The following is a 27,827-nucleotide window of genomic DNA, read 5'->3' as shown; positions in this document are numbered from 1 at the left end:
TAGAGGTAGTGCTATAACAACAATAGTCACCATTAGTATCTGTGTACAAAATAAACGGGGAAATCGTTAGAGTCCTTCTAAGTCTTTTGTTTTCCATGTACGTAGTAGGTGTGGGATGCCACGTGTGGGATGCCACGTGTGGGATGCCACGTGTGGGATGCTAAGTGTGGGATGCCACCAGCCAGTGTTAATTTTGTTGAGAAGGTTTATTCTGTGACTAAAATGTAACGATAAGGAAAATAGGATTTTGCAAATATATTGGTCGCAAAAATCTCCTGGTGTGTATCTCTATTATGCACACTTGCAGTTAAGCTAGTCTTTGAGAGATTTTTCTTCGACAATTTGCATATTACCCAAATCTCATAGTGTGTATGATGTTATATTCAAACACTGTTGCTATGTTTGCAATAAGTGATTGAGTTATAAGTATCACTTATTTGGGCAGCTTTATAACTTACATATATCTATGGAGACAATGATATTTTGTAACATCCACCTACACTGTCCCATGATGCTATCATTTTTATATCTGTAATAGGTGGCAGATCTATGTTAAGGTGCCCACACACGCACCGATCCCGGCGGTGCGATGCTATACGATGGGGTGCGCGCTCCCGCGGCACCTCATCGCACAGTACAAAAAGTATGTGCTGCATATACTTTTTGTACTAGCTTTTTCTAGCATAGCATCGCATCGCATGCACATCGTATGCACAAGGCATACGATGCGATGCTATGTGTGCTAGTAAAGCCCACAACGCACGCCGGGATCGGTGCGTGTGTGGGCACCTTAATGCTGTCCACCAGATCAGAAACGAGTGGGCATTGTGGGGAAGGCTGGCAGATTTTATTACAAAGTGATTTGGGGGTTATTCAGGTTGATTCGCAAGGCTGCCTTGCGAATCCACCAAACCCCGCCCGGCGAACGCACCCCCCCCCGCCGCCCCAGCAAAGTGCGGCTTCGCCCGCACAGCAGCGAATGGATGTTTTGCATAAACATCCATTCGCTTTGCTGGGGTGTCCGCCCACATCATTCGATGGTCGGTGACCATCGAATGATGTTTAGCGTGCACGCATATATAAGTGACTTTTGAGTTACTTAGTTTAGCGTGCACGCTGGCGTGATATGGGCGGACAGCTGTCATCCGGTGATGTCAGCTACTCGGCCCACACACCCGCGTCACTGCCTCATTACCATGAGAACGCCCAGCGTTCTCATGGAAACGCCTATGGAACGCTGGGCGTTCCCATATGGTAATGGGGCAGCCCGGCACTCCCCGCCCATCTCCGCCCCCCCCCCCTCGCTGCCATGGGTGCCAAATGGTCACCGTGGGTTCACACACCATGCGCCTGCACATGCGCAGAAACACGCCTGTGCATGCGCAGACGCACAACATCGGTACTGCGTGCGAATGCGTGCAGTACCGATGAAATCTGAATAAGGCCCTTGGTCAGTTACCAAGATTTCTATTAGTTAGGTTATAGTGCGCGTGCTGATAGGTGATTACCAGAGAATCCCGGAGAATCCCGGAGTCACTACCCCGCCGCACTGAAGGTGCTCGCAGGAGTCCTCCTGTCTGTATTATTTGAACAACGATATACCACATACAATAACACAGTTTAATGGAACATTAGAGTCCTAAAAAGGACTAATGAGTAAGGACACAATTCCAGACCATCTAGTACAAGCAGAGCTACCGCACCGCTGGTATAGCCGGCGTACGCTTCGCAGATCTTCCTCAGGGTTGCCGGAATCAGGCACACTAAGTATTCCAGTATACTAGATTGTAAGCTCCTCCGAGTAGGGCCCTCTTCCCTCCTGTTGTCAAAGCCCACTTCTCTTCACATGTCACTCACAGCTCTCCTATACTCCAACACTCAGTGACCATCTTCGTCTGCATACTCATCTCCATCATTGACCTCAAGCCTCTAGTTGTATGTTGATTGGGTCCTCACTACTTACATTTAAGCTGTAATGTGTATTGACTTGTGGTGCTCTTTTATTTGTACTGTATTTTTGTTATTTATTCAATGTTATGCCAAGTTTTGTCACCCTGTATTGTTCCTTTGTACGGCGCTGCGAAACACTTGTGGCGCCTTATAAATAAAATTATAATAATAATAATAATAATGATAGAGAATTAGACAAAAATGTTCTTCAAGATCCACTGTCATCAAATATTAGGAAAGGGACTAAGACTAAAACTCATTTGAAAATCCCTGACAAAATGGAGAGTTGCCAGGAGCGACGCGTTTTGCAGCTGTGGCCTCTGCTTCCTCTGTGGCAGTCTGTTTCCTACTGATTCTTGCCATTGACCTCTGTATAAGAACGTTGCTGCCACTTGTGGCCTGCTCTGGGACCATGTCATTACTTTATAAACAGAGGGTGACAGCTATACGTCAGACATACAACAGTCTATGACAGGCAAAGTCACCGTGGCAAGATATCTGGTTACAGAGTATGACTATGCAAGATAGTTCTACAAAACCAGCACAAATACAATCCCGTAACACAATGTGCGGAATTACCGTATCGTGTCAAATTCTGTGTCACCATCAAAATATCTCCTACGGTATTGGCTTTATCTATATATAATGTAATAGGGTGTGAGAATCAGACAGTGAGAGATTCTGAGAGATTCTTCTAAACCACCAAACAGGGCAAAATCCACCTGGTTTATCAGTATAAATGATTGTCCGAAAATGGGAAAACTCTCCCACCATAATGTTAGAATCTGATTAAACAGAAATGTTATTTTACATATTCTAGTTATAAATCATTGTAAGAGTAGCATTCGGTTATAGGGAAGGTTATAGGAGGACCATCGGCCATTGTCCATCCACAGTTACTCACTGATGGTAGATGGTTTAGCCATCAATGACAGAGATCCAATAATCCCTTCCCTTTTTTTGTCTTTGTCGGTACATGAAGCCTACCAGTGTGAGACATAGCAGCGTACACTAGGTAATGTTGGAATAGCAGGTGCTGTTGGCCTGGTTGGACATAGCAGCGTACACTAGGTAATGTTGGAATAGCAGGTGCTGTATGCCTGATTGGACATAGTAGCATACACTAGGTAATGTTGGAATAGCAGGTGCTGTATGCCTGGTTGGACATAGTAGCATACACTAGGTAATGTTGGAATAGCAGGTGCTGTATGCCTGGTTGGACATAGTAGCATACACTAGGTAATGTTGGAATAGCAGGTGCTGTATGCCTGGTTGGACATAGTAGCATACACTAGGTAATGTTGGAATAGCAGGTGCTGTTGGCCTGATTGGACATAGTAGCATACACTAGGTAATGTTGGAATAGCAGGTGCTGTATGCCTGGTTGGACATAGTAGCATAAACTAGATAATGTTGGAATAGCAGGTGCTGTATGCCTGGTTGGACATAGTAGCATACACTAGGTAATGTTGGAATAGCAGGTGCTGTTGGCCTGATTGGACATAGTAGCATACACTAGGTAATGTTGGAATAGCCGGTGCTGTATGCCTGGTTGGACATAGTAGCATACACTAGGTAATGTTGGAATAGCAGGTGCTGTTGGCCTGGTTGGACATAGTAGCATACACTAGGTAATGTTGGAATAGCAGGTGCTGTTGGCCTGGTTGGACATAGTAGCATACACTAGGTAATGTTGGAATAGCAGGTGCTGTAGGCCTAGTTGGACATAGTAACATACACTAGGTAATGTTGAAATAGCAGGTACTGAAGTTCAGATTGGACATAGTAAGATAGAGTGAGTGGGTAATGTTGGGAAAAGCGGATGGCAGGATAGGGTGGTGGGGTATAGTTGGGGAAAGAAGGTAGGTCTGGTTGGACATAGTAGAGTAGAGTGGTTGGGTGACTGGGAATAGCGGGTGGTAGGATAGGGTGGTTGGGTATAGTTGGGGATAGAAGGTAGGTCTGGTTGGACATAGTAGGATAGGGTGGTTGGGTGATGCTGGGAATAGCGGGTGGTAGGATAGGGTGGTTAGGTATAATTGGGGATAGAAGGTAGGTCTGGTTGGACATAGTAGGATAGAGTGGTTGGGTGATGCTGGGAATAGCGGGTGGTAGGATAGGGTGGTTGGGTATAGAGGGTAGGACTGGTTTGACATAGTAATATAGTGAGTGGATAATGCTGGGAATAGCGGGTGGTAGGATAGGGTGGTTGGGTATAGTTGGGGATAGAGGGTAGGACTTGTTGGACATAGTAGGATAGAGAGGTTGGGTGATGCTGGGAATAGCGGGTGGTAGGATAGGGTGGTTGGGTATAGTGTGGGATAGAAGGTAGGACTGGTTGGACATAGTAGGATATGGTGGTTGAGTAATGCTGGGAATAGCAGGTAGTAGGATAGGGTGGTGGGGTATAGGTGGGATAGAAGGTAGGACTGGTTGGACATAGTAGGATATGGTGGTTGGGTAATGTTGGGAATAGAGGGTGGTAGGATAGGGTGGTTGGGTATAGTGTGGGATAGAAGGTACTGTAGGTCTGGTTGGACATAGTAGGATATAGTGGTTGGGTAATGCTGGGAATAGCAGGTGGTAGCATTGAGTGGTGGGGTATAGTTGGGGATAAAAGGTAGGTCTGGTTGGACATAGTAGGATAGGGTTGATGGGTGATGCTGGGAATAGCGGGTGGTAGGATAGAGTGGTTGGGTATAGGTGGGGATAGAGGGTAGGTCTCGTTGGATATAGTAGGATAGAGTGGTTGGGTAATGTTGGGAATAGCGGGTGGTAGAATAGGGTGGTTAGGTATAGTTGGGGGTAGAAGGTAGGTCTGGTTGAACATAGTAGGATAGAGTGGTTGGGTATAGTGTGGGATAGAAGGTAGGTCTGGTTGGACATAGTAGGATAGGGTGGTTGGGTAATGATGGAAATAGCAGGTGGTAGGATAGAGTGGTTGGGTGATGCTGGTAATAGCGGGTGGTAGGATAGGGTGGTTGGGTATAGTGTGGGATAGAAGGTAGGTCTGGTTGGACATAGTAGGATATGGTGGTTGGGTGATGCTGGTAATAGCGGGTGGTAGGATAGGGTGGTTGGGTATAGGTGGGGATAGAAGGTAGGTCTCTTTGAACATAGTAGGATATGGTGGTTGGGTAATGTTGGGAATAGTGGGTGGTAGGATAGGGTGGTTGGGTATAGTTGGGGGTAGAAGGTAGGTCTGGTTGGACATAGTAGGATATAGTGGTTGGGTAATGCTGGGAATAGCAGGTGGTAGCATTGGGTGGTGGGGTATAGTTGGGGGTAGAAGGTAGGTTTGGTTGGACATAGTAGGATAGGGGGGTTGGGTGATGCTGGGAATAGCGGGTGGTAGGATAGGGTGGTTGAGCATAGAAGGTAGGTCTGGTTGGACATAGTAGGATAGGGTGGTTGGGTAATGATGGAAATAGCAGGTGGTAGGATAGGGTGGTTGAGTATAGTGTGGGATAGTAGGTAGGACTGGTTGGACATAGTAGGATATGGTGGTTGAGTAATGCTGGGAATAGCAGGTAGTAGGATAGGGTGGTGGGGTATAGGTGGGATAGAAGGTAGGACTGGTTGGACATAGTAGGATATGGTGGTTGGATAATGTTGGGAATAGAGGGTGGTAGGATAGGGTGGTTGGGTATAGTGTGGGATAGAAGGTACTGTAGGTCTGGTTGGACATAGTAGGATATAGTGGTTGGGTAATGCTGGGAATAGCAGGTGGTAGCATTGAGTGGTGGGGTATAGTTGGGGATAAAAGGTAGGTCTGGTTGGACATAGTAGGATAGGGTGGTTGGGTGACTGGGAATAGCGGTTGGTAGGATAGGGTGGTTGGGTATAGTTGGGGATAGAAGGTAGGTCTGATTGGACATAGTAGGATAGGGTGGTTGGATGATGCTGGGAATAGCGGGTGGTAGGATAGGGTGGTTGGGTATAGTGTGGGATAGAAGGTAGGACTGGTTCGACATAGTAGGATAGAGTGGTTGGGTGATGCTGGGAATAGCGGGTGGTAGGATAGGGTGGTTGGGTATAGTTGGGGATAGAAGGTAGGTCTGGTTGGACATAGTAGGATAGAGTGGTTGGGTGATGCTGGTAATAGCGGGTGGTAGGATAGGGTGGTTAGGTATAATTGGGGATAGAAGGTAGGTCTGGTTGGACATAGTAGGATAGGGTGGTTGGGTGATGCTGGGAATAGCGGGTGGTAGGATAGGGTGGTTAGGTATAATTGGGGATAGAAGGTAGGTCTGGTTGGACATAGTAGGATAGAGTGGTTGGGTGATGCTGGGAATAGCGGGTGGTAGGATAGGGTGGTTGGGTATAGAGGGTAGGACTGGTTTGACATAGTAATATAGTGAGTGGATAATGCTGGGAATAGCGGGTGGTAGGATAGGGTGGTTGGGTATAGTTGGGGATAGAGGGTAGGACTTGTTGGACATAGTAGGATATGGTGGTTGAGTAATGCTGGGAATAGCAGGTAGTAGGATAGGGTGGTGGGGTATAGGTGGGATAGAAGGTAGGACTGGTTGGACATAGTAGGATATGGTGGTTGGGTAATGTTGGGAATAGAGGGTGGTAGGATAGGGTGGTTGGGTATAGTGTGGGATAGAAGGTACTGTAGGTCTGGTTGGACATAGTAGGATATAGTGGTTGGGTAATGCTGGGAATAGCAGGTGGTAGCATTGAGTGGTGGGGTATAGTTGGGGATAAAAGGTAGGTCTGGTTGGACATAGTAGGATAGGGTTGATGGGTGATGCTGGGAATAGCGGGTGGTAGGATAGAGTGGTTGGGTATAGGTGGGGATAGAGGGTAGGTCTCGTTGGATATAGTAGGATAGAGTGGTTGGGTGATGCTGGTAATAGCGGGTGGTAGGATAGGGTGGTTGGGTATAGGTGGGGATAGAAGGTAGGTCTCTTTGAACATAGTAGGATATGGTGGTTGGGTAATGTTGGGAATAGTGGGTGGTAGGATAGGGTGGTTGGGTATAGTTGGGGGTAGAAGGTAGGTCTGGTTGGACATAGTAGGATATAGTGGTTGGGTAATGCTGGGAATAGCAGGTGGTAGCATTGGGTGGTGGGGTATAGTTGGGGGTAGAAGGTAGGTTTGGTTGGACATAGTAGGATAGGGGGGTTGGGTGATGCTGGGAATAGCGGGTGGTAGGATAGGGTGGTTGAGCATAGAAGGTAGGTCTGGTTGGACATAGTAGGATAGGGTGGTTGGGTAATGATGGAAATAGCAGGTGGTAGGATAGGGTGGTTGGGTATAGTGTGGGATAGAAGGTAGGACTGGTTGGACATAGTAGGATATGGTGGTTGAGTAATGCTGGGAATAGCAGGTAGTAGGATAGGGTGGTGGGGTATAGGTGGGATAGAAGGTAGGACTGGTTGGACATAGTAGGATATGGTGGTTGGGTAATGTTGGGAATAGAGGGTGGTAGGATAGGGTGGTTGGGTATAGTGTGGGATAGAAGGTACTGTAGGTCTGGTTGGACATAGTAGGATATAGTGGTTGGGTAATGCTGGGAATAGCAGGTGGTAGCATTGAGTGGTGGGGTATAGTTGGGGATAAAAGGTAGGTCTGGTTGGACATAGTAGGATAGGGTTGATGGGTGATGCTGGGAATAGCGGGTGGTAGGATAGAGTGGTTGGGTATAGGTGGGGATAGAGGGTAGGTCTCGTTGGATATAGTAGGATAGAGTGGTTGGGTAATGTTGGGAATAGCGGGTGGTAGAATAGGGTGGTTAGGTATAGTTGGGGGTAGAAGGTAGGTCTGGTTGAACATAGTAGGATAGAGTGGTTGGGTATAGTGTGGGATAGAAGGTAGGTCTGGTTGGACATAGTAGGATAGGGTGGTTGGGTAATGATGGAAATAGCAGGTGGTAGGATAGAGTGGTTGGGTGATGCTGGTAATAGCGGGTGGTAGGATAGGGTGGTTGGGTATAGTGTGGGATAGAAGGTAGGTCTGGTTGGACATAGTAGGATATGGTGGTTGGGTGATGCTGGTAATAGCGGGTGGTAGGATAGGGTGGTTGGGTATAGGTGGGGATAGAAGGTAGGTCTCTTTGAACATAGTAGGATATGGTGGTTGGGTAATGTTGGGAATAGTGGGTGGTAGGATAGGGTGGTTGGGTATAGTTGGGGGTAGAAGGTAGGTCTGGTTGGACATAGTAGGATATAGTGGTTGGGTAATGCTGGGAATAGCAGGTGGTAGCATTGGGTGGTGGGGTATAGTTGGGGGTAGAAGGTAGGTTTGGTTGGACATAGTAGGATAGGGGGGTTGGGTGATGCTGGGAATAGCGGGTGGTAGGATAGGGTGGTTGAGCATGGAAGGTAGGTCTGGTTGGACATAGTAGGATAGGGTGGTTGGGTAATGATGGAAATAGCAGGTGGTAGGATAGGGTGGTTGAGTATAGTGTGGGATAGTAGGTAGGACTGGTTGGACATAGTAGGATATGGTGGTTGAGTAATGCTGGGAATAGCAGGTAGTAGGATAGGGTGGTGGGGTATAGGTGGGATAGAAGGTAGGACTGGTTGGACATAGTAGGATATGGTGGTTGGATAATGTTGGGAATAGAGGGTGGTAGGATAGGGTGGTTGGGTATAGTGTGGGATAGAAGGTACTGTAGGTCTGGTTGGACATAGTAGGATATAGTGGTTGGGTAATGCTGGGAATAGCAGGTGGTAGCATTGAGTGGTGGGGTATAGTTGGGGATAAAAGGTAGGTCTGGTTGGACATAGTAGGATAGGGTGGTTGGGTGACTGGGAATAGCGGTTGGTAGGATAGGGTGGTTGGGTATAGTTGGGGATAGAAGGTAGGTCTGATTGGACATAGTAGGATAGGGTGGTTGGATGATGCTGGGAATAGCGGGTGGTAGGATAGGGTGGTTGGGTATAGTGTGGGATAGAAGGTAGGACTGGTTCGACATAGTAGGATAGAGTGGTTGGGTGATGCTGGGAATAGCGGGTGGTAGGATAGGGTGGTTGGGTATAGTTGGGGATAGAAGGTAGGTCTGGTTGGACATAGTAGGATAGAGTGGTTGGGTGATGCTGGTAATAGCGGGTGGTAGGATAGGGTGGTTAGGTATAATTGGGGATAGAAGGTAGGTCTGGTTGGACATAGTAGGATAGGGTGGTTGGGTGATGCTGGGAATAGCGGGTGGTAGGATAGGGTGGTTAGGTATAATTGGGGATAGAAGGTAGGTCTGGTTGGACATAGTAGGATAGAGTGGTTGGGTGATGCTGGGAATAGCGGGTGGTAGGATAGGGTGGTTGGGTATAGAGGGTAGGACTGGTTTGACATAGTAATATAGTGAGTGGATAATGCTGGGAATAGCGGGTGGTAGGATAGGGTGGTTGGGTATAGTTGGGGATAGAGGGTAGGACTTGTTGGACATAGTAGGATAGAGAGGTTGGGTGATGCTGGGAATAGCGGGTGGTAGGATGGGGTGGTTGGGTATAGTGTGGGATAGAAGGTAGGACTGGTTGGACATAGTAGGATATGGTGGTTGAGTAATGCTGGGAATAGCAGGTAGTAGGATAGGGTGGTGGGGTATAGGTGGGATAGAAGGTAGGACTGGTTGGACATAGTAGGATATGGTGGTTGGGTAATGTTGGGAATAGAGGGTGGTAGGATAGGGTGGTTGGGTATAGTGTGGGATAGAAGGTACTGTAGGTCTGGTTGGACATAGTAGGATATAGTGGTTGGGTAATGCTGGGAATAGCAGGTGGTAGCATTGAGTGGTGGGGTATAGTTGGGGATAAAAGGTAGGTCTGGTTGGACATAGTAGGATAGGGTTGATGGGTGATGCTGGGAATAGCAGGTGGTAGGATAGAGTGGTTGGGTATAGGTGGGGATAGAGGGTAGGTCTCGTTGGATATAGTAGGATAGAGTGGTTGGGTGATGCTGGTAATAGCGGGTGGTAGGATAGGGTGGTTGGGTATAGGTGGGGATAGAAGGTAGGTCTCTTTGAACATAGTAGGATATGGTGGTTGGGTAATGTTGGGAATAGTGGGTGGTAGGATAGGGTGGTTGGGTATAGTTGGGGGTAGAAGGTAGGTCTGGTTGGACATAGTAGGATATAGTGGTTGGGTAATGCTGGGAATAGCAGGTGGTAGCATTGGGTGGTGGGGTATAGTTGGGGGTAGAAGGTAGGTTTGGTTGGACATAGTAGGATAGGGGGGTTGGGTGATGCTGGGAATAGCGGGTGGTAGGATAGGGTGGTTGAGCATAGAAGGTAGGTCTGGTTGGACATAGTAGGATAGGGTGGTTAAGTAATGATGGAAATAGCAGGTGGTAGGATAGGGTGGTTGGGTATAGTGTGGGATAGAAGGTAGGACTGGTTGGACATAGTAGGATATGGTGGTTGAGTAATGCTGGGAATAGCAGGTAGTAGGATAGGGTGGTGGGGTATAGGTGGGATAGAAGGTAGGTCTGATTGGACATAGTAGGATAGGGTGGTTGGATGATGCTGGGAATAGCGGGTGATAGGATAGGGTGGTTGGGTATAGTGTGGGATAGAAGGTAGGACTGGTTCGACATAGTAGGATAGAGTGGTTGGGTGATGCTGGGAATAGCGGGTGGTAGGATAGGGTGGTTGGGTATAGTGTGGGATAGAAGGTAGGTCTGGTTGGACATAGTAGGATAGGGTGGTTGGGTGATGCTGGGAATAGCGGGTGGTAGGATAGGGTGGTTGGGTATAGTTGGGGATAGAAGGTAGGTCTGATTGGACATAGTAGGATAGGGTGGTTGGGTGATGCTGGGAATAGCGGGTGGTAGGATAGGGTGGTTAGGTATAATTGGGGATAGAAGGTAGGTCTGGTTGGACATAGTAGGATAGAGTGGTTGGGTGATGCTGGGAATAGCGGGTGGTAGGATAGGGTGGTTGGGTATAGAGGGTAGGACTGGTTTGACATAGTAATATAGTGAGTGGATAATGCTGGGAATAGCGGGTGGTAGGATAGGGTGGTTGGGTATAGTTGGGGATAGAGGGTAGGACTTGTTGGACATAGTAGGATAGAGAGGTTGGGTGATGCTGGGAAAAGCGGGTGGTAGGATAGGGTGGTTGGGTATAGTGTGGGATAGAAGGTAGGTCTGGTTGGACATAGTAGGATATGGTGGTTGAGTAATGCTGGGAATAGCAGGTAGTAGGATAGGGTGGTGGGGTATAGGTGGGATAGAAGGTAGGACTGGTTGGACATAGTAGGATATGGTGGTTGGGTAATGTTGGGAATAGAGGGTGGTAGGATAGGGTGGTTGGGTATAGTATGGGATAGAAGGTACTGTAGGTCTGGTTGGACATAGTAGGATATAGTGGTTGGGTAATGCTGGGAATAGCAGGTGGTAGCATTGAGTGGTGGGGTATAGTTGGGGATAAAAGGTAGGTCTGGTTGGACATAGTAGGATAGGGTTGATGGGTGATGCTGGGAATAGCGGGTGGTAGGATAGAGTGGTTGGGTATAGTTGGGGGTAGAAGGTAGGTCTGGTTGAACATAGTAGGATAGAGTGGTTGGGTATAGTGTGGGATAGAAGGTAGGTCTGGTTGGACATAGTAGGATAGGGTGGTTGGGTAATGATGGAAATAGCAGGTGGTAGGATAGAGTGGTTGGGTGATGCTGGTAATAGCGGGTGGTAGGATAGGGTGGTTGGGTATAGTGTGGGATAGAAGGTAGGTCTGGTTGGACATAGTAGGATATGGTGGTTGGGTGATGCTGGTAATAGCGGGTGGTAGGATAGGGTGGTTGGGTATAGGTGGGGATAGAAGGTAGGTCTCTTTGAACATAGTAGGATATGGTGGTTGGGTAATGTTGGGAATAGTGGGTGGTAGGATAGGGTGGTTGGGTATAGTTGAGGGTAGAAGGTAGGTCTGGTTGGACATAGTAGGATATAGTGGTTGGGTAATGCTGGGAATAGCAGGTGGTAGCATTGGGTGGTGGGGTATAGTTGGGGGTAGAAGGTAGGTTTGGTTGGACATAGTAGGATAGGGGGGTTGGGTGATGCTGGGAATAGCGGGTGGTAGGATAGGGTGGTTGAGCATAGAAGGTAGGTCTGGTTGGACATAGTAGGATAGGGTGGTTGGGTAATGATGGAAATAGCAGGTGGTAGGATAGGGTGGTTGGGTATAGTGTGGGATAGAAGGTAGGACTGGTTGTACATAGTAGGATATGGTGGTTGAGTAATGCTGGGAATAGCAGGTAGTAGGATAGGGTGGTGGGGTATAGGTGGGATAGAAGGTAGGACTGGTTGGACATAGTAGGATATGGTGGTTGGATAATGTTGGGAATAGAGGGTGGTAGGATAGGGTGGTTGGGTATAGTGTGGGATAGAAGGTACTGTAGGTCTGGTTGGACATAGTAGGATATAGTGGTTGGGTAATGCTGGGAATAGCAGGTGGTAGCATTGAGTGGTGGGGTATAGTTGGGGATAAAAGGTAGGTCTGGTTGGACATAGTAGGATAGGGTGGTTGGGTGACTGGGAATAGCGGGTGGTAGGATAGGGTGGTTGGGTATAGTTGAGGATAGAAGGTAGGTCTGATTGGACATAGTAGGATAGGGTGGTTGGATGATGCTGGGAATAGCGGGTGGTAGGATAGGGTGGTTGGGTATAGTGTGGGATAGAAGGTAGGACTGGTTCGACATAGTAGGATAGAGTGGTTGGGTGATGCTGGGAATAGCGGGTGGTAGGATAGGGTGGATGGGTATAGTGTGGGATAGAAGGTAGGTCTGGTTGGACATAGTAGGATATGGTGGTTGGGTGATGCTGGTAATAGCAGGTGGTAGGATAGGGTGGTTGGGTATAGTGTGGGATAGAAGGTAGGTCTGGTTGGACATAGTAGGATAGAGTGGTTGGGTGATGCTGGGAATAGTGGGTGGTAGGATAGGGTGGTTGGGTATAGTTGGGGATAGAAGGTAGGTCTGGTTGGACATAGTAGGATAGAGTGGTTGGGTAATGATGGGACTAGCGGGTGGTAGGATGGGGTGGTTGGGTATAGTGTGGGATAGAGGGTAGGACTGGTTCGACATAGTAGGATAGAGTGGTTGTGTAATGCTGGGAATAGCAGGTGGTAGGATAGGGTGATTGGGTATAGTGTGGGATAGAAGGTAGGTCTGGTTGGACATAGTAGGATAGGGTGGTTGGGTAATGATGGGACTAGCGGGTGGTAGGATGGGGTGGTTGGGTATAGTGTGGGATAGAAGGTAGGTCTGGTTGGACATAGTAGGATAGAGTGGTTGGGTGATGCTGGTAATAGCGGGTGGTAGGATAGGGTGGTTGGGTATAGTTGGGGATAGAGGGTAGGTCTGGTTGGACATAGTAGGATAGAGTGGTTGGGTGATGTTGGGAATAGCGGGTGGTAGGATAGGGTGGTTGGGTATAGTTGGGGATAGAAGGTAGGTCTGGTTGGACATAGTAGGATAGGGTGGTTGGGTAATGATGGGACTAGCGGGTGGTAGGATGGGGTGGTTGGGTATAGTGTGGGATAGAAGGTAGGTCTGGTTGGACATAGTAGGATAGAGAGGTTGGGTAATGCTGGAATAGCGGGTGGTAGGATAGGGTGGTTGGGTATAGTTGGGGATAGAGGGTAGGTCTGGTTGGACATAGTAGGATAGAGTGGTTGGGTGATGTTGGGAATAGCGGGTGGTAGGATAGGGTGGTTGGGTATAGTTGGGGATAGAAGGTAGGTCTGGTTGGACATAGTAGGATAGGGTGGTTGGGTAATGATGGGACTAGCAGGTGGTAGGATAGGGTGGTTGGGTATAGTGTGGGATAGAAGGTAGGTCTGGTTGGACATAGTAGGATAGAGTGGTTGGGTGATGCTGGTAATAGCCGGTGGTAGGATAGGGTGGTTGGGTATAGTTGGGGATAGAAGGTAGGTCTGGTTGGACATAGTAGGATAGGGTGGTTGGGTAATGATGGGACTAGCAGGTGGTAGGATAGGGTGGTTGGGTATAGTGTGGGATAGAAGGTAGGTCTGGTTGGACATAGTAGGATAGGGTGGTTGGGTAATGATGGGACTAACGGGTGGTAGGATGGGGTGGTTGGGTATAGTGTGGGATAGAAGGTAGGTCTTGTTGGACATAGTAGGATAGGGTGATTGGGTAATGTTGGGAATAGTGGGTGGTAGGATAGGGTGATTGGGTATAGTGTGGGATAGAAGGTAGGTCTGGTTGGACATAGTAGGATAGGGTGGTTGGGTGATGCTGGGAATAGCAGGTGGTAGGATAGGGTGATTGGCTATAGTGTGGGATAGAAGGTAGGTCTGGTTGGACATAGTAGGAAAGGGTGGTTGGGTAATGATGGGACTAACGGGTGGTAGGATGGGGTGGTTGGGTATAGTGTGGGATAGAAGGTAGGTCTGGTTGGACATAGTAGGAAAGGGTGGTTGGGTAATGATGGGACTAACGGGTGGTAGGATAGGGTGGTTGGGTATAGTGTGGGATAGAGGGTAGGTCTGGTTGGACATAGTAGGATATGGTGGTTGGGTGATGCTGGGAATAGCGGGTGGTAGGATAGGGTGGTTGGGTATAGTGTGGGATAGAAGGTAGCTCTGGTTGGACATAGTAGGATAGGGTGATTGGGTAATGTTGGGAATAGTGGGTGGTAGGATAGGGTGATTGGGTATAGTGTGGGATAGAAGGTAGGTCTGGTTGGACATAGTAGGATAGGGTGGTTGGGTGATGCTGGGAATAGCAGGTGGTAGGATAGGGTGATTGGCTATAGTGTGGGATAGAAGGTAGGTCTGGTTGGACATAGTAGGATAGGGTGGTTGGGTGATGCTGGGAATAGCGGGTGGTAGGATAGGGTGGTTGGGTATAGTTGGGGATAGAAGGTAGGTCTGGTTGGACATAGTAGGAAAGGGTGGTTGGGTAATGATGGGACTAACGGGTGGTAGGATGGGGTGGTTGGGTATAGTGTGGGATAGAGGGTAGGTCTGGTTGGACATAGTAGGATATGGTGGTTGGGTGATGCTGGGAATAGCGGGTGGTAGGATAGGGTGGTTGGGTATAGTGTGGGATAGAAGGTAGGTCTGGTTGGACATAGTAGGATAGGGTGATTGGGTAATGTTGGGAATAGTGGGTGGTAGGATAGGGTGATTGGGTATAGTGTGGGATAGAAGGTAGGTCTGGTTGGACATAGTAGGATAGGGTGGTTGGGTGATGCTGGGAATAGCAGGTGGTAGGATAGGGTGATTGGCTATAGTGTGGGATAGAAGGTAGGTCTGGTTGGACATAGTAGGATAGGGTGGTTGGGTGATGCTGGGAATAGCGGGTGGTAGGATAGGGTGGTTGGGTATAGTTGGGGATAGAAGGTAGGTCTGGTTGGACATAGTAGGATAGGGTGGTTGGGTAATGATGGGACTAACGGGTGGTAGGATATGGTGGTTGGGTATAGTGTGGGATAGAAGGTAGGTCTGGTTGGACATAGTAGGATATAGTGGTTGGGTGATGCTGGGAATAACGGGTGGTAGGATAGGGTGGTTGGGTATAGTGTGGGATAGAAGGTAGGTCTGGTTGGACATAGTAGGATATAGTGGTTGGGTGATGCTGGGAATAACGGGTGGTAGGATAGGGTGATTGGGTATAGTGTGGGATAGAAGGTAGGTCTGGTTGGACATAGTAGGATAGGGTGGTTGGGTAATGATGGGACTAGCGGGTGGTAGGATGGGGTGGTTGGGTATAGTGTGGGATAGAGGGTAGGTCTGGTTGGACATAGTAGGATAGAGTGGTTGGGTGATGCTGGGAATAGCAGGTGGTAGGATAGGGTGGTGGGGTATAGTTGGGGATAGAAGGTAGGTCTGGTTGGACATAGTAGGATAGGGTGGTTGGGTGATGCTGGGAATAGCGGGTGGTAGGATAGAGTGGTGAGGTATAGGTGAGGATAGAAGGTAGGTCTGGTTGGACATAGTAGGATAGAGTGGATGGGTGATGCTGGGAATAGCGGGTGGTAGGATGGGGTGGTTGGGTATAGTGTGGGATAAAGGGTAGGACTGGTTGGACATAGTAGGATAGAGTGGTTGGATGATGCTGGGAATAGCGGGTGGTAGGATAGGGTGGTTGGGTATAGTTGGGGATAGAAGGTAGGTCTGGTTGGACATATTAGGATAGTGTGGTTGGGCAATGCTGGGAATATCAGGTGGTAGGATAGAGTGGTTGGGTATAGTGTGGGATAGAAGGTAGGTCTCGTTGGACATAGTAGGATATAGTGGTTGGGTGATGCTGGGAATAGCAAGTGGTAGGATAGGGTGGTTGGGTATAGTGTGGGATAGAAGGTAGGTCTGGTTGGACATAGTAGGATAGGGTGGTTGTGTAATGCTGGGAATAGCAGGTGGTAGGATAGGGTGAAGGCAGGTCTGGTCCCTAACCACTCTGCCTGGTTATGGCTCCTGTCTCCTATAGGACTGCGGCAGTGACAAGGTTAATATAAAGCGTACTTGCAGTGAGTGAGGTTAATGAGCGGAAGTTGTACCAGAGGAGACAGGGTGGGGACTGCAGAAAATAGCTTGTGAAATGGGCTTCTGTTACTAACATTGTTTCCCGCCTTGTTCTCTGCCAGCTTCTCTCCATGTGATGCAGGGCCCCTGAGGAGTCCTAAAACCAGGGGCCCCACACAGATATCCACACCTCCGAGTTTCAGCACCCCAATTTCCCTGTGACCCATTCATTGTAGATAGGGGCATTCAATGTCTAGAAGACCCCCACAAACAACCTTCCTATGTCTCGATACATCCAGGGTACGGGATCGTCATGACCCCGCCTCCCGCAGCACATTCAATTGCAGTATTTTGCAGCAGGGGTGGGGCTTCATTCACTGCGCCATTCTCCCCTGCCATTTCCGCAACGCCACTTAAGTACCAGTTACTTGTTACGTTGATAAATCTTCCCCATTGTGCATCACATCCTGGACAGGTTGTATTATCTGTTACTCCTAGGTAAGCTGTCCGTCTGTCTCACCGGAGAGGCATTGGCTCGTATTTACTAAGATGGCTGAACCTTAGCACCGATCAGACGCCTGCTGTTAGTGTGGCCCAGACACAGTTGTTATTGTCACTGTGCTTCCCCCAGACACAGAAGTTGTCATTGTCACTGTGCTCCCCCCAGACACAGAAGTTGTCATTGTCACTGTGCTTCCATTACACCCCAGGCTGCAGCTGCCCTGCACAATGGCTATGTGGGAGGTATTCGGAGCAGGATGAGGCACTTCCTATGGCTTCCATACCAGACTTATTCATATAGGACCCAGCGCTTCCTATATTGTGCAGACACAACTTCCTAACCTTCCTCCCGGACACAAGCCTCCCAGACATCCCTCACCGGGAATCAGGGACACAAGGCCTCCCCAACATGGGGCCGCAGAAATAACCCCACATCTGCGGGGAGAGAGAGATAAGGTAGACAGAAATGAACATGGCAGCTCCTAAGGACTGGAGCTGGTTGGCTGATACCTTATCTCTCTCCAGGTCTCGCATTATCACATCATAGAGCTGATATTGGCGCTGTGAATGGGCGCAGACGGAAGGCCCTGATATAGGACTATCACAGAACAGCGTTACAAGTGTTATTTTATGTCACAGATAAAGAACGTGGTTGGGGCCCAGGGGCCGACAGGCTAAGGGGAAGTAGTATATTACTCGGTACTAGGTGAAAAGAGGAAGGATGAGGTATGAGGTACAGGATTTCACATGGAACTTCCTCTTGTGCTGGAGGGGAAGCTGACATCTCGCTTTCTTCAGCCTCATTACCGTAAAACACTGCTGGAAACTAAAGGTAATGAAGCCGGTGGTACCTGATGTAGAGTCTACCCTCACGTTACGTCGGCACTTTGCTGCCGCCACATCACGGCCCAGTTAACCCACATCAGAAGATGCTGTTGGCACTCCGGCAAAGCCAAGGCAATGTCCCTCCATTTTGTGCGATGGTGCCCATCTCTCCCCCCCAAATGGCACAACCTGTCTGGTACACTGCGACCGGGGCACACAGGCAACCAGAGCACAGTGGCCACAACATCCGGATCCCCACTTACGCGTGGGTCTGAATCTGAGGCGGGATGTTATAACACGAAAATGCAGTAAAAACCCCGTTATTGGGGTACCGCATGTGGGGGGGTATCACAGCTTTTACAGGGGTTCTGTTCTCAACCCGTACCGCCCCACTCCTGTATGCAGGTGGTTACAGAGGGTGGCAGGAAAAAAATGCAGGCGTGTGACGATGATGTCTCAGCCGTTATCTGCGATCTTGTGCTCAGAAAAGATGGCGCCGGCGCCTCAGTACCCGCGGCCATTCTCTGTAACTTATGGATGCTCAGATGGTCATTTATCAAAGCATCTATGGCCCCCGCTGCGTGTACATGGATCCTGAGATGTAAGAGGCCGGCGGTGGGCACCTCAGTACATTTCCAGGCGTGTCATGGGCGTATTTGCGCACATTAGCTGCATACAGGAGACCATCCGCGAATGCAGTAGCGCGCTTGCACAGTTAGAACGGATAATGAAAAGTGATTCCATTTATGAACACAGAGTATTCCTTCTAGAGGTGGTACTGTGCTGGGGGGGGGGTCCAATAGTCACACATAGACATGTAAGCAGTGCTGCAAGCCGGCATGGTATGGCGTACCATTAACTTTAAGACACTTATTCACGATACGCCTTACTATGAAGTGTTCCCTACTCTGAATTTTTTTAATTAATGCCACCACGCCCCCCACCTGCTGACTGGCTCCCGCACACCTGTAACAGCAGGCCGTATAAGCCATGCTGACTGGAGCATATAACCCCATGGCAACGAACAAGAAACCCCCGGACAGCGAGCCGCTGGGGCGGTAAGTCCTACTAGAGGCATTATGTTTAAGCAACACTAGTAGGGGCATTAAACTCCTTCTTTAATGGACAAAACCATGCTGAACTGCAGGTGGGGCAGATGTAACATGTGCAGAGAGAGTTACATTAGGGGTGAGTTATTTTGTTTCTGTGCAGGGTGAATACTGACTGCTTTATTCTTACACTGCAATTTAGATTTCTGTTTGAACACACCCCACCCAGATCTAACTTTGGTACTTCTTTACTTTCACGGCGCCAGCATGGCGCCGTGCTACTTCCGGGTTGGCGCCGTTGGGAGAAGATGCAGAAAGCTGCATATATTGCCATGAAACACCTGGCAACAAGTTATTATCAGCCTTACTGTGGGTCAACGTGTGTGGGACACAAAATGGTGTCAGCGGCTTAAGGTGTAATGGGAACTACGATGTGTGGTATAATATACAATGGGCATTATGGTGTGTGGGACATACTGTAAAATGGTGTCAGTGGCATAACTGTGTAATGAGTATTACGGTGTGTGGCATAATGTGTCATGGGTATTACGGTGTGTGGCATAATGTGTAATGTGTATTACGGTGTGGCATAATGTGTCATGAGTATTACGGTGTGTGGCATAATGTGTCATGGGTATTACGGTGTGTGGCATAATGTGTCATGAGTAAAACAGTGTGTGGCATACTGTGTAATGAGTATTATGGTGTGTGGCATAATGTGTCATGGGTATTACAGTGTGTGGCATAATGTGTCATGAGTATTACAGTGTGTGGCATACTGTGTAATGAGTATTATGGTGTGTGGCATAATGTAGCTCAGTACCACTAAGAAAATAAATTCTACTTGCACCACTGCGTGTAAGATTAAGCAGCGTGATACGTGTAGAGTTTATATGTCCTCTCCATGTCAGCACAGGTTTGCTCCCACAGGCCTAAGTCATTGGTTTGTATATGTGTCTGCAGACCAGGGTTGCAGCACTTACTGTAATGTGCTGCGGTATAATCCCACTCTCCGCAATATGAATTATTTCCTCAAAAATGTTTTCGTTTTGTTATTGTGACACAAGAAATTCCTCTCTGTGAACCCCGGCCGTTTCCTGTGACGGGGGAGGGTAATCCGGCGTTTGCATTACAGCCCTGTGTGCTATGATTGGGACTCATTATACTTCCCACAGCCCCCCCTTTCCTGTGACAGGGCCGCCGAGGCGTCTGCGGGGTTCACAGCTAGTTGTGGGGTCACGTTCATGGTGTATGCCGTGTGATTATTCCTGGGGAGATTATAGGGGATATAGTAATGTACCCCATGTCGGGAGAGCTACGTGTACATCACTGCAGTTATATATAGATATTGCCAGTAACCCAACCGTAATAAGAAGGGACGGATCAGCGGATGCTATCTATGATGAAGTACAAAGGGTTTATTAGCAGAACCGGCTGCCATTGTTTGTCAGCGCCCAATCACTGAATAAACCCGGATGGCGGGTACAGACTGGGCGATATATATTTCTAATGCTATGGACGATATCGTGATTGTTGGCGATATCACGTGCATCTCTGCCACTGGGGGTCATTCTGGTTCACTCGCAATACTGAGTTCGGCCCCGTCCCGATGTTTTTTGGGACTGCGCATGGTCTTTTATTATGCGCTCCTGGTGCTCGCAAATTTTAAAAAAAAGATTTGCGAAGCCAGGTGAAATCATTCGATGTTCTGCGACCATCGATCCATTTCTCCCGCAGCGGAGGCATACGAGGAGATGTGTTTTCCTGACACATCAAAGAGGGGAACGGGTGGCTGTTGAGGGGGGGGGGGGGCATTCGGGCGGCAGATGCAGCTCAGACAATATAATCAACAACTGGATGTATGGAGGAGGGGCGAGTGACATCACTGACCGATATTCTTACCGATATCAGTCAGGGTTTATGCACTATATTGTGACTCCTGAGGCACCACTGATATAGTTACTGATATCAGCGGTGTCGGGAATCGCCTATTGTGAACCCAGCATTAGGGCGGGATGTTCTAAGCATTCGCATTACATCCCGCCACATGGCGCATTGTTACTAGTCACATATAATTAGTAACACGATCAGCGCCGGCCCCTGGGCATCCGGGTTTGTGACCCAAGAGGCTGTCTGCGCATGTGGGTGGTCACAGGGTGTGCTGGGAGGCATCCGATTGGATCCCCACCCAGATGATTCAGAGAGCAGCCCATGGGCTTCTATAGGGTAATGCCAGCAAAAGATGCCATTACCCTCCGCGCCAAAGCTCCGTCGCCCAGGGCTTGGTACATATGGAAACGCGGTAAGCTGGGGACAGAACACTAGGGACAGTTATGTTGCAGTTTTGCACCAGGTATTGGGATGTTGCAGAAAACCTGGTCTGCAGGAGAGTTATGTCACCTATAGCAACCATTGAGATACTGTCGGTCCTGGTATTTCCTAATCTGCAGCAGGAGTAACTACTGAGTATATTGCTGGTAGCAACATCCATGTCTGACCTTGTCCGTCTCTTTCTTCTCCAGGTTGCTGAGACGCAGCACATATACGATGCAGAGCATTAAGTGCGTGGTGGTGGGCGATGGCGCTGTGGGGAAGACCTGCCTTCTCATCTGCTACACCACCAACGCCTTCCCCAAGGAGTACATCCCCACCGTGTTCGACAATTACAGCGCTCAGAGTACAGTGGAAGGGAGAACTGTTAGCTTAAACCTGTGGGACACGGCGGGCCAGGAGGAGTACGACCGGCTACGGACGCTCTCTTACCCCCAGACTAACGTCTTTATCATCTGCTTCTCCATCTCTAGTCCTCCGTCCTATGAAAATGTAAAGCACAAGTGGTACCCAGAGGTGAGCCACCACTGTCCTAATGTGCCCATCCTCCTGGTGGGGACTAAGAAGGACCTCCGGAACAACCCTGAGATCATCAAAAAGCTGAAGGAGCAGAACCTGTCCCTGATCAGCCACCAGCAGGGCGTCAGCCTGTCCAAGCACATCCACGCCGTCAAGTACATGGAGTGCTCAGCTTTGAACCATGACGGCATCAAGGAGGTCTTTATGGAGTCAGTGAAGGCCGTTCTCGACCCAACTCCGGTCAAGAAGAAGAGTCCATGCTTCATTTTGTGAGTGGAGAAGGCCTCCAGGAGAACGTCCTCAAAATGTCCATTCGAGGCCCAATACTCCTCTTTCTAAATGCTGAAGACTGTTTGGAATATGCAGCCCCCTTAAGCAATAAATAAAGTACATCTGTATTCTGTAATATCGACCCAAGATTCAGGACAGGTGACCTTGGTTCAGTGGAAAAACCTTGGACAGCTGCATGGTCACCTTGTCTTGGATCGGTTTGCATGTGCCAGTCACCGGCTGTCACAACACAAGCCATAGGTCAGAACCAGGGCTGGGGCAAGGTTTTCCACCCCCCTATGCAAGACTTACTGCTTCCATCACCACCACCCACACACCAATACCGACTTTCCAGAACCTCAGGCGAACGCGTGGAGGTGGCCTCTTCGAAGTTCAAAACCTGCTGTTTGTTCAACAGTGATGCCTCTCTCAGGGTCATAATTAATTGTGTAATAGTCAGACTCATCTTACAGCCCCTGTCCCTATGTGCCTCAAATAATGGTACAAAGACATGATCATTTTCCAGTCCCAATAATTAATAAATATGTCCCATAAATGTTAAAAGTGGAAATATTGTAACCAAGAAATTACCAAGGATTCAATATTACAGAATATGGGTGGGAATATATGGAGACACAGAGGCATTATCCAGAGCTGGGATTCAGTCTGCGCACATGTGGATCTTCACTGCGTTGTGCTTCTCTTTCCACACGCAATGCGGACTTACGCCTCTGGCCAACAAGGGTCCGGGGCGCGTAGGTGAGGACAAAGCACAGTGAGGGCGTGTGGCTGGACAAAAACATTGGAAACCCATTTATACGGATACAGTGAGGGTGCTGTATGTCAGATTACTCTGTGCTGACGGGGCGGCTGCCCAAACGTTTATGGTGTCATTCAGAGAAAATAATTATGTTTGCTTCCATTTCCTTAGCGCTTGGGTGCTTATTATCTGAACTGTACAGTCATTAAATGTAATGTATATGCAAAGACCTGCACCATTTCTAGTATTTTGTGTATCTCTCTTCTATGCCCCATATATAGATCACAACATAATGCTCATCTCAGGTCTGGATTAAGGTTTGTGGGGTGCCGGACAGGGTCCCAACAGTCGGGATCCCGACAGGCATTTACCCGACGTCGGGATCCCGACTGTCAAAACACTGACAGCCTGGTTCCTGACGGCCACCTGCTATTTTCCCTTGCGCACACAGGGGGGTTTCTGAGTACCCAGAAAACCCCCCATGAGTCTAAGGGTCCTGAAAGCTGAGGGTCCCCTCTTTCCATGGGTACAAGAATTTTAAAAATTGGCCCTTGAGAACCGGAGATATCTGACTTCAAAGCAGTGGTCCCCATCCAAGCCTGTTAATTGCTCTTCCCAGTCAGATATTTCAGGTTCTGTCTGACTAAAGGCCCCCTTACACTTGTCAACTTATTGTCTCAACAAATTGAACCTGATTGACTCGAGATTTATCCTATGTGCAGGAGGTTCAATCTCTTCCAATCTCTTGGTTATACCCAATGGCACAGGATTGTGGATTGTGTCCTACACATCAGGCACATAAGATTTTGTCAGACGGCACATCAGATCTTGTCAGATAAATTGACTCAAATTGGATGAAATCTCACAAAATCTCACAAGTGTAAGGGGCCCTTTAGAGCTTTTCTGAGGATATATTCCAAAAGCTGGGACTCTCCCCCTTTGATGGACACTAGCAGCTTGTCTCTACTGTTCCCAGAACCAGAGATATCAGCCTTCCAGCAGCTGGTTACTGCTCCAGCTCCAGACACCTGGTATGTAGTATTATATACTCGTGGGCAGATTGCTCTGCCTCCTGAACTCTGATCCCCTAGTCCCCAATAGCATTTGGTAGGTGGGATTCTCTAGTTTTTAATTCCATTAAAATCTATTTCCGGGAACTGGAGATATCCGCAGTCAAGCAAGTGTCCTCCCACCAAAAAATTATGAATAATAAGCCCACTCCACTATACACCCCTCCTCTGCGTATTAAACATCCTCTACCACCCTGGAAGTTATGTATCAGGGCCCCTTCATTCAGCCCAATGCCCCCTTCTCCCACCCCGTCTCCCACCATCTGTGCAGTAAAGGGGTAATTAGTGGAAATTACTGATCCAGGCCCTACATGCTGAGCGGTTGATATAATACCCCCTACCACCCGCGGGACATCAAATCTTCCCCCACCCCTACCGCTGGATGGAACGGTAGGGGCCCCAATACATTGCTACGCCCAGGGGTCTACACTGCTGTTGATGCCCCTGTATGTATATATATGTATGTATATATGTGTGTGTGATATATATTTATATATATTTTATTACTTATATACATTTGGTCTATCTATAATACTTTAACTGACCCGGCATATACTGGGTCACCTAAGTGTCCATCTCCGTGCTTTGCTCCGCCCCTCTGGAAACCCCCTTCTGAAAATCCTGCGTTTGCCCCTGCCTCGTGGGGGTCCACGAGCCCCATAGAGGGAGAATAGAATAGGTTGCGAGCGTAGCGAACCACCGTGCCCGCAAGGGGCTTTGTTACGCTCACCATGCTGTCTGGGTCCGGCCAGTCAGGATCCCGACGTCGGCCTAATGACTGTCGGGATCCCGACTGTAGGACCCCTGTACCACACCCGGTTTGTGGGGGCCCCAGTGTTACTAACTTGAGGAGGCTTCTGCAAATAAAATGGTCAGTATACATGGTGGTGATATAATTAACAAGATTCATGTTTAAACACTTCCAGTCTCACCAGTGTGCTAAAGATTCTATAGTGCCTCCAGCTTATATTATACCACACAGTGCCCACAGCTTATATTATTCCACACAGTGCCCACAGCTTATATTATTCCACACAGTGCCCACAGCATATATTATTCCACACAGTGCCCACAGCTTATATTACACCACATAGTGCCACCAGCTCACATTATACCACACAGTGCCCCCAGCTTATATTATACCACACAGTGCCCCCAGCTTATATTATACCACACAGTGCCTCCAGTTTATATTATACCACACAGTGCCTCCAGTTTATATTATACCACACAGTGCCTCCAGCTTATATTATACCACACAGTGCCCACAGCTTATATTATACCACACAGTGCCCACAGCTTATATTATACCACACAGTGCCCACAGCTTATATTATTCCACACAGTGCCCACAGCTTATATTATTCCACACAGTGCCCACAGCTTATATTACACCACATAGTGCCACCAGCTCACATTATACCACACAGTGCCCCCAGCTTATATTATACCACACAGTGCCCCCAGCTTATATTATACCACACAGTGCCTCCAGTTTATATTATACCACACAGTGCCTCCAGTTTATATTATACCACACAGTGCCTCCAGCTTATATTATACCACACAGTGCCCACAGCTTATATTATACCACACAGTGCCCACAGCTTATATTATTCCACACAGTGCCCACAGCTTATATTATTCCACACAGTGCCCACAGTTTATATTACACCACATGGTGCCACCAGCTCACATTATACCACACAGTGCCCCCAGCTTATATTATACCACACAGTGCCTCCATCTTATATTATACCACACAGTTCCCCCAGCTTATATTATACCACACAGTGCCCCCAGCTTATTACACCACATAGTGCCACCAGCTCACATTATACCACACAGTGCCCCCAGCTTATATTATAACACACAGTGCCTCCAGCTTATATTATACCACACAGTGCCTCCAGCTTATATTATACCACACAGTGCCACCAGCTCACATTATACCACATAGTGCCACCAGCTCACAATATACCACATAGTGCCACCAGCTTATATTATACCACATAGTGCCACCAGCTTATATTAAACCACATAGTGCTACCAGCTCACATTATACCACACAGGCTGTAGAAGTGGAGGCTTAGGCACTAGGGGTAGGTTTGGGGTTAGGCTGTGGAAAAGAAGGGTAATGTACTAATGCAGTGATGGAGATACTTGGCACTTCAGCTGTTGTTGAACTACACGTCCCAGCATGCCCTGCAACAGTTTTAGCATGGCCAAATGTGCAGGACATGCTGGGACGTGTAGTTCAACAGCTGGAATGCCAAAGTTCTCCATCACTGCACTAGGACAGTGGTTCCCAACCCTGGTCCTCAAGTACCCCCAACAGTACACGTTTTCCAGGTCACCCGGCAGGTGCACAGATTATTCAGGCACATTTTAAAAGATCCACAGGTGGAGCTAATTATATCACTTGTGATTCTGTGTGGAGACCTGCAAAACGTGCACTGTTGGGGGTACTTGAGGACCAGGGTTGGGAACCACTGCACTAGGAGATGGGTGAGGTGTGGTAGAGGAGGATTGGGCACTGGGGGGGGGGGGGGTAGGGTTAGGCACTAGGGCAGTGGTTCCCAACCCTGTACCCCCAACATTGCTCATTTTCAAGGTCTCCACATAGATGAAATAATTTGGTCCACCTGTGGATCTTTTAAAATGTGAGTAATGAGTGCACCTGTGCACCTGGCAGGTGACCTGAAAATCGTGCACTGTTGGGGGTACTAGAGGACCACGGTTAGGAACCACTGCACTAGGGGAAGGGTTATGCTGTTTGAGAGGAGGGTTTGGCACTGGGGGAGGGGGAAGTTGTGGGAGAGAAGGGTTAGGCACTAGATCAGGATTGGGCAATAAGCAGCCCTCCAGCTGTTGATGAACTACACATCCCAGCATGCCTTGCCTTAGTTTTGATATATGGCCTTGCTGAAACTAATGCAAGGCATGCTGGGATGTGTAGTTCATCAACAGCTGGAGGGCTGCTTATTGCCCACCCCTGCACTAGATGAACGGTTAGGCTATGAAAGAGGAGGGTTAGGCACTGGGGGGGGGGGGGGAGTTGTGGGAGAGGATGGTTAGGCACTAGATGAATGGTTAGGCTGTGGGAGAGGAGGGTTAGGCACTACATGAGGGGTTAGGCTATGAAAGAGGAGGGTTAGGCACTGGGGGGGGGAGTTGTGGGAGAGGAGGGCTAGGCACTAGATGAATGGTTAGGCTGTGGGAGAGGAGGGTTAGGCACTAGATGAATGGTTAGGCTGTGGGAGAGGAGGGTTAGGCACTGGATGAATGGTTAGGCTGTGGGAGAGGAGGGTTAGGCACTAGATGAATGGTTAGGCTGTGGGAGAGGAAGGTTAGGCCCTAGATGAATGGTTAGGCTGTGGGAGAGGAGGGTTAGGCCCTAGATGAATGGTTAGGCTGTGGGAGAGGAAGGTTAGGCCCTGGATGAATGGTTAGGCTGTGGGAGAGGAGGGTTAGGCACTGGATGAATGGTTAGGCTGTGGGAGAGGAGGGTTAGGCACTGGATGAATGGTTAGGCTGTGGGAGAGGAGAGTTAGGCACTGGATAAATGGTTAGGCTGTGGGAGAGGAGGGTTAGGCACTGGATGAATGGTTAGGCTGTGGGAGAGGAGGGTTAGGCATTAGATGAATGGTTAGGCTGTGGGAGAGGAGGGTTAGGCACTGGATGAATGGTTAGGCTGTGGGAGAGGAGGGTTAGGCACTGGATGAATCATTAGGCTGTGGGAGAGGAGGGTTAGGCACTAGATGAATGGCTAGGCTGTGGGAGAGGAGGGCTAGGCACTAGATGAATGGTTAGGCTGTGGGAGAGGAGGGTTAGGCACTGGATGAATGGTTAGGCTGTGGGAGAGGAGAGTTAGGCATTAGATGAATGGTTAGGCTGTGGAAGAGAAGGGCTACGCACTGGATGAATGTTAAGCTGTGGGAGAGGAGGGTTAGGCACTGGATGAATCATTAGGCTGTGGGAGAGGAGGGTTAGGCACTAGATGAATGGTTAAGCTGTGGGAGAGGAGGGCTAAGCACTGGATGAATGGTTAAGCTGTGGGAGAGGAGGGTTAGGCACTGGATGAATGGTTAGGCTGTGAGAGGAGGGTTAGGCACTGGATGAAT

At 48.7% G+C, this 27,827-nt stretch overlaps 1 protein-coding gene across 1 annotated transcript in view; it reads left to right on the top strand.

The window, feature by feature from the left end:
* The window catches only part of RHOG (ras homolog family member G), a 70,072-nt gene extending 47,212 nt beyond the window's left edge, over nt 1-22,860 (top strand). Inside the window, exon 3 of the mRNA XM_083170585.1 lies at nt 21,276-22,860. Coding sequence (XP_083026711.1) covers nt 21,301-21,876 — 576 coding nt within the window. The 5' untranslated portion in view covers nt 21,276-21,300 and the 3' untranslated portion in view covers nt 21,877-22,860. The remainder of the gene's footprint in view (nt 1-21,275) is intronic.
* The last annotated feature ends 4,967 nt before the right edge of the window (nt 22,861-27,827 follow it).

The sequence above is a fragment of the Crinia signifera genome, chromosome 2 (genome assembly GCF_055691185.1).
Source record: "Crinia signifera chromosome 2, ASM5569118v1, whole genome shotgun sequence".
Classification (NCBI taxonomy): Eukaryota; Metazoa; Chordata; class Amphibia; order Anura; family Myobatrachidae; genus Crinia; species Crinia signifera.
This window is presented reverse-complemented; position numbering and strand designations above follow the sequence as displayed.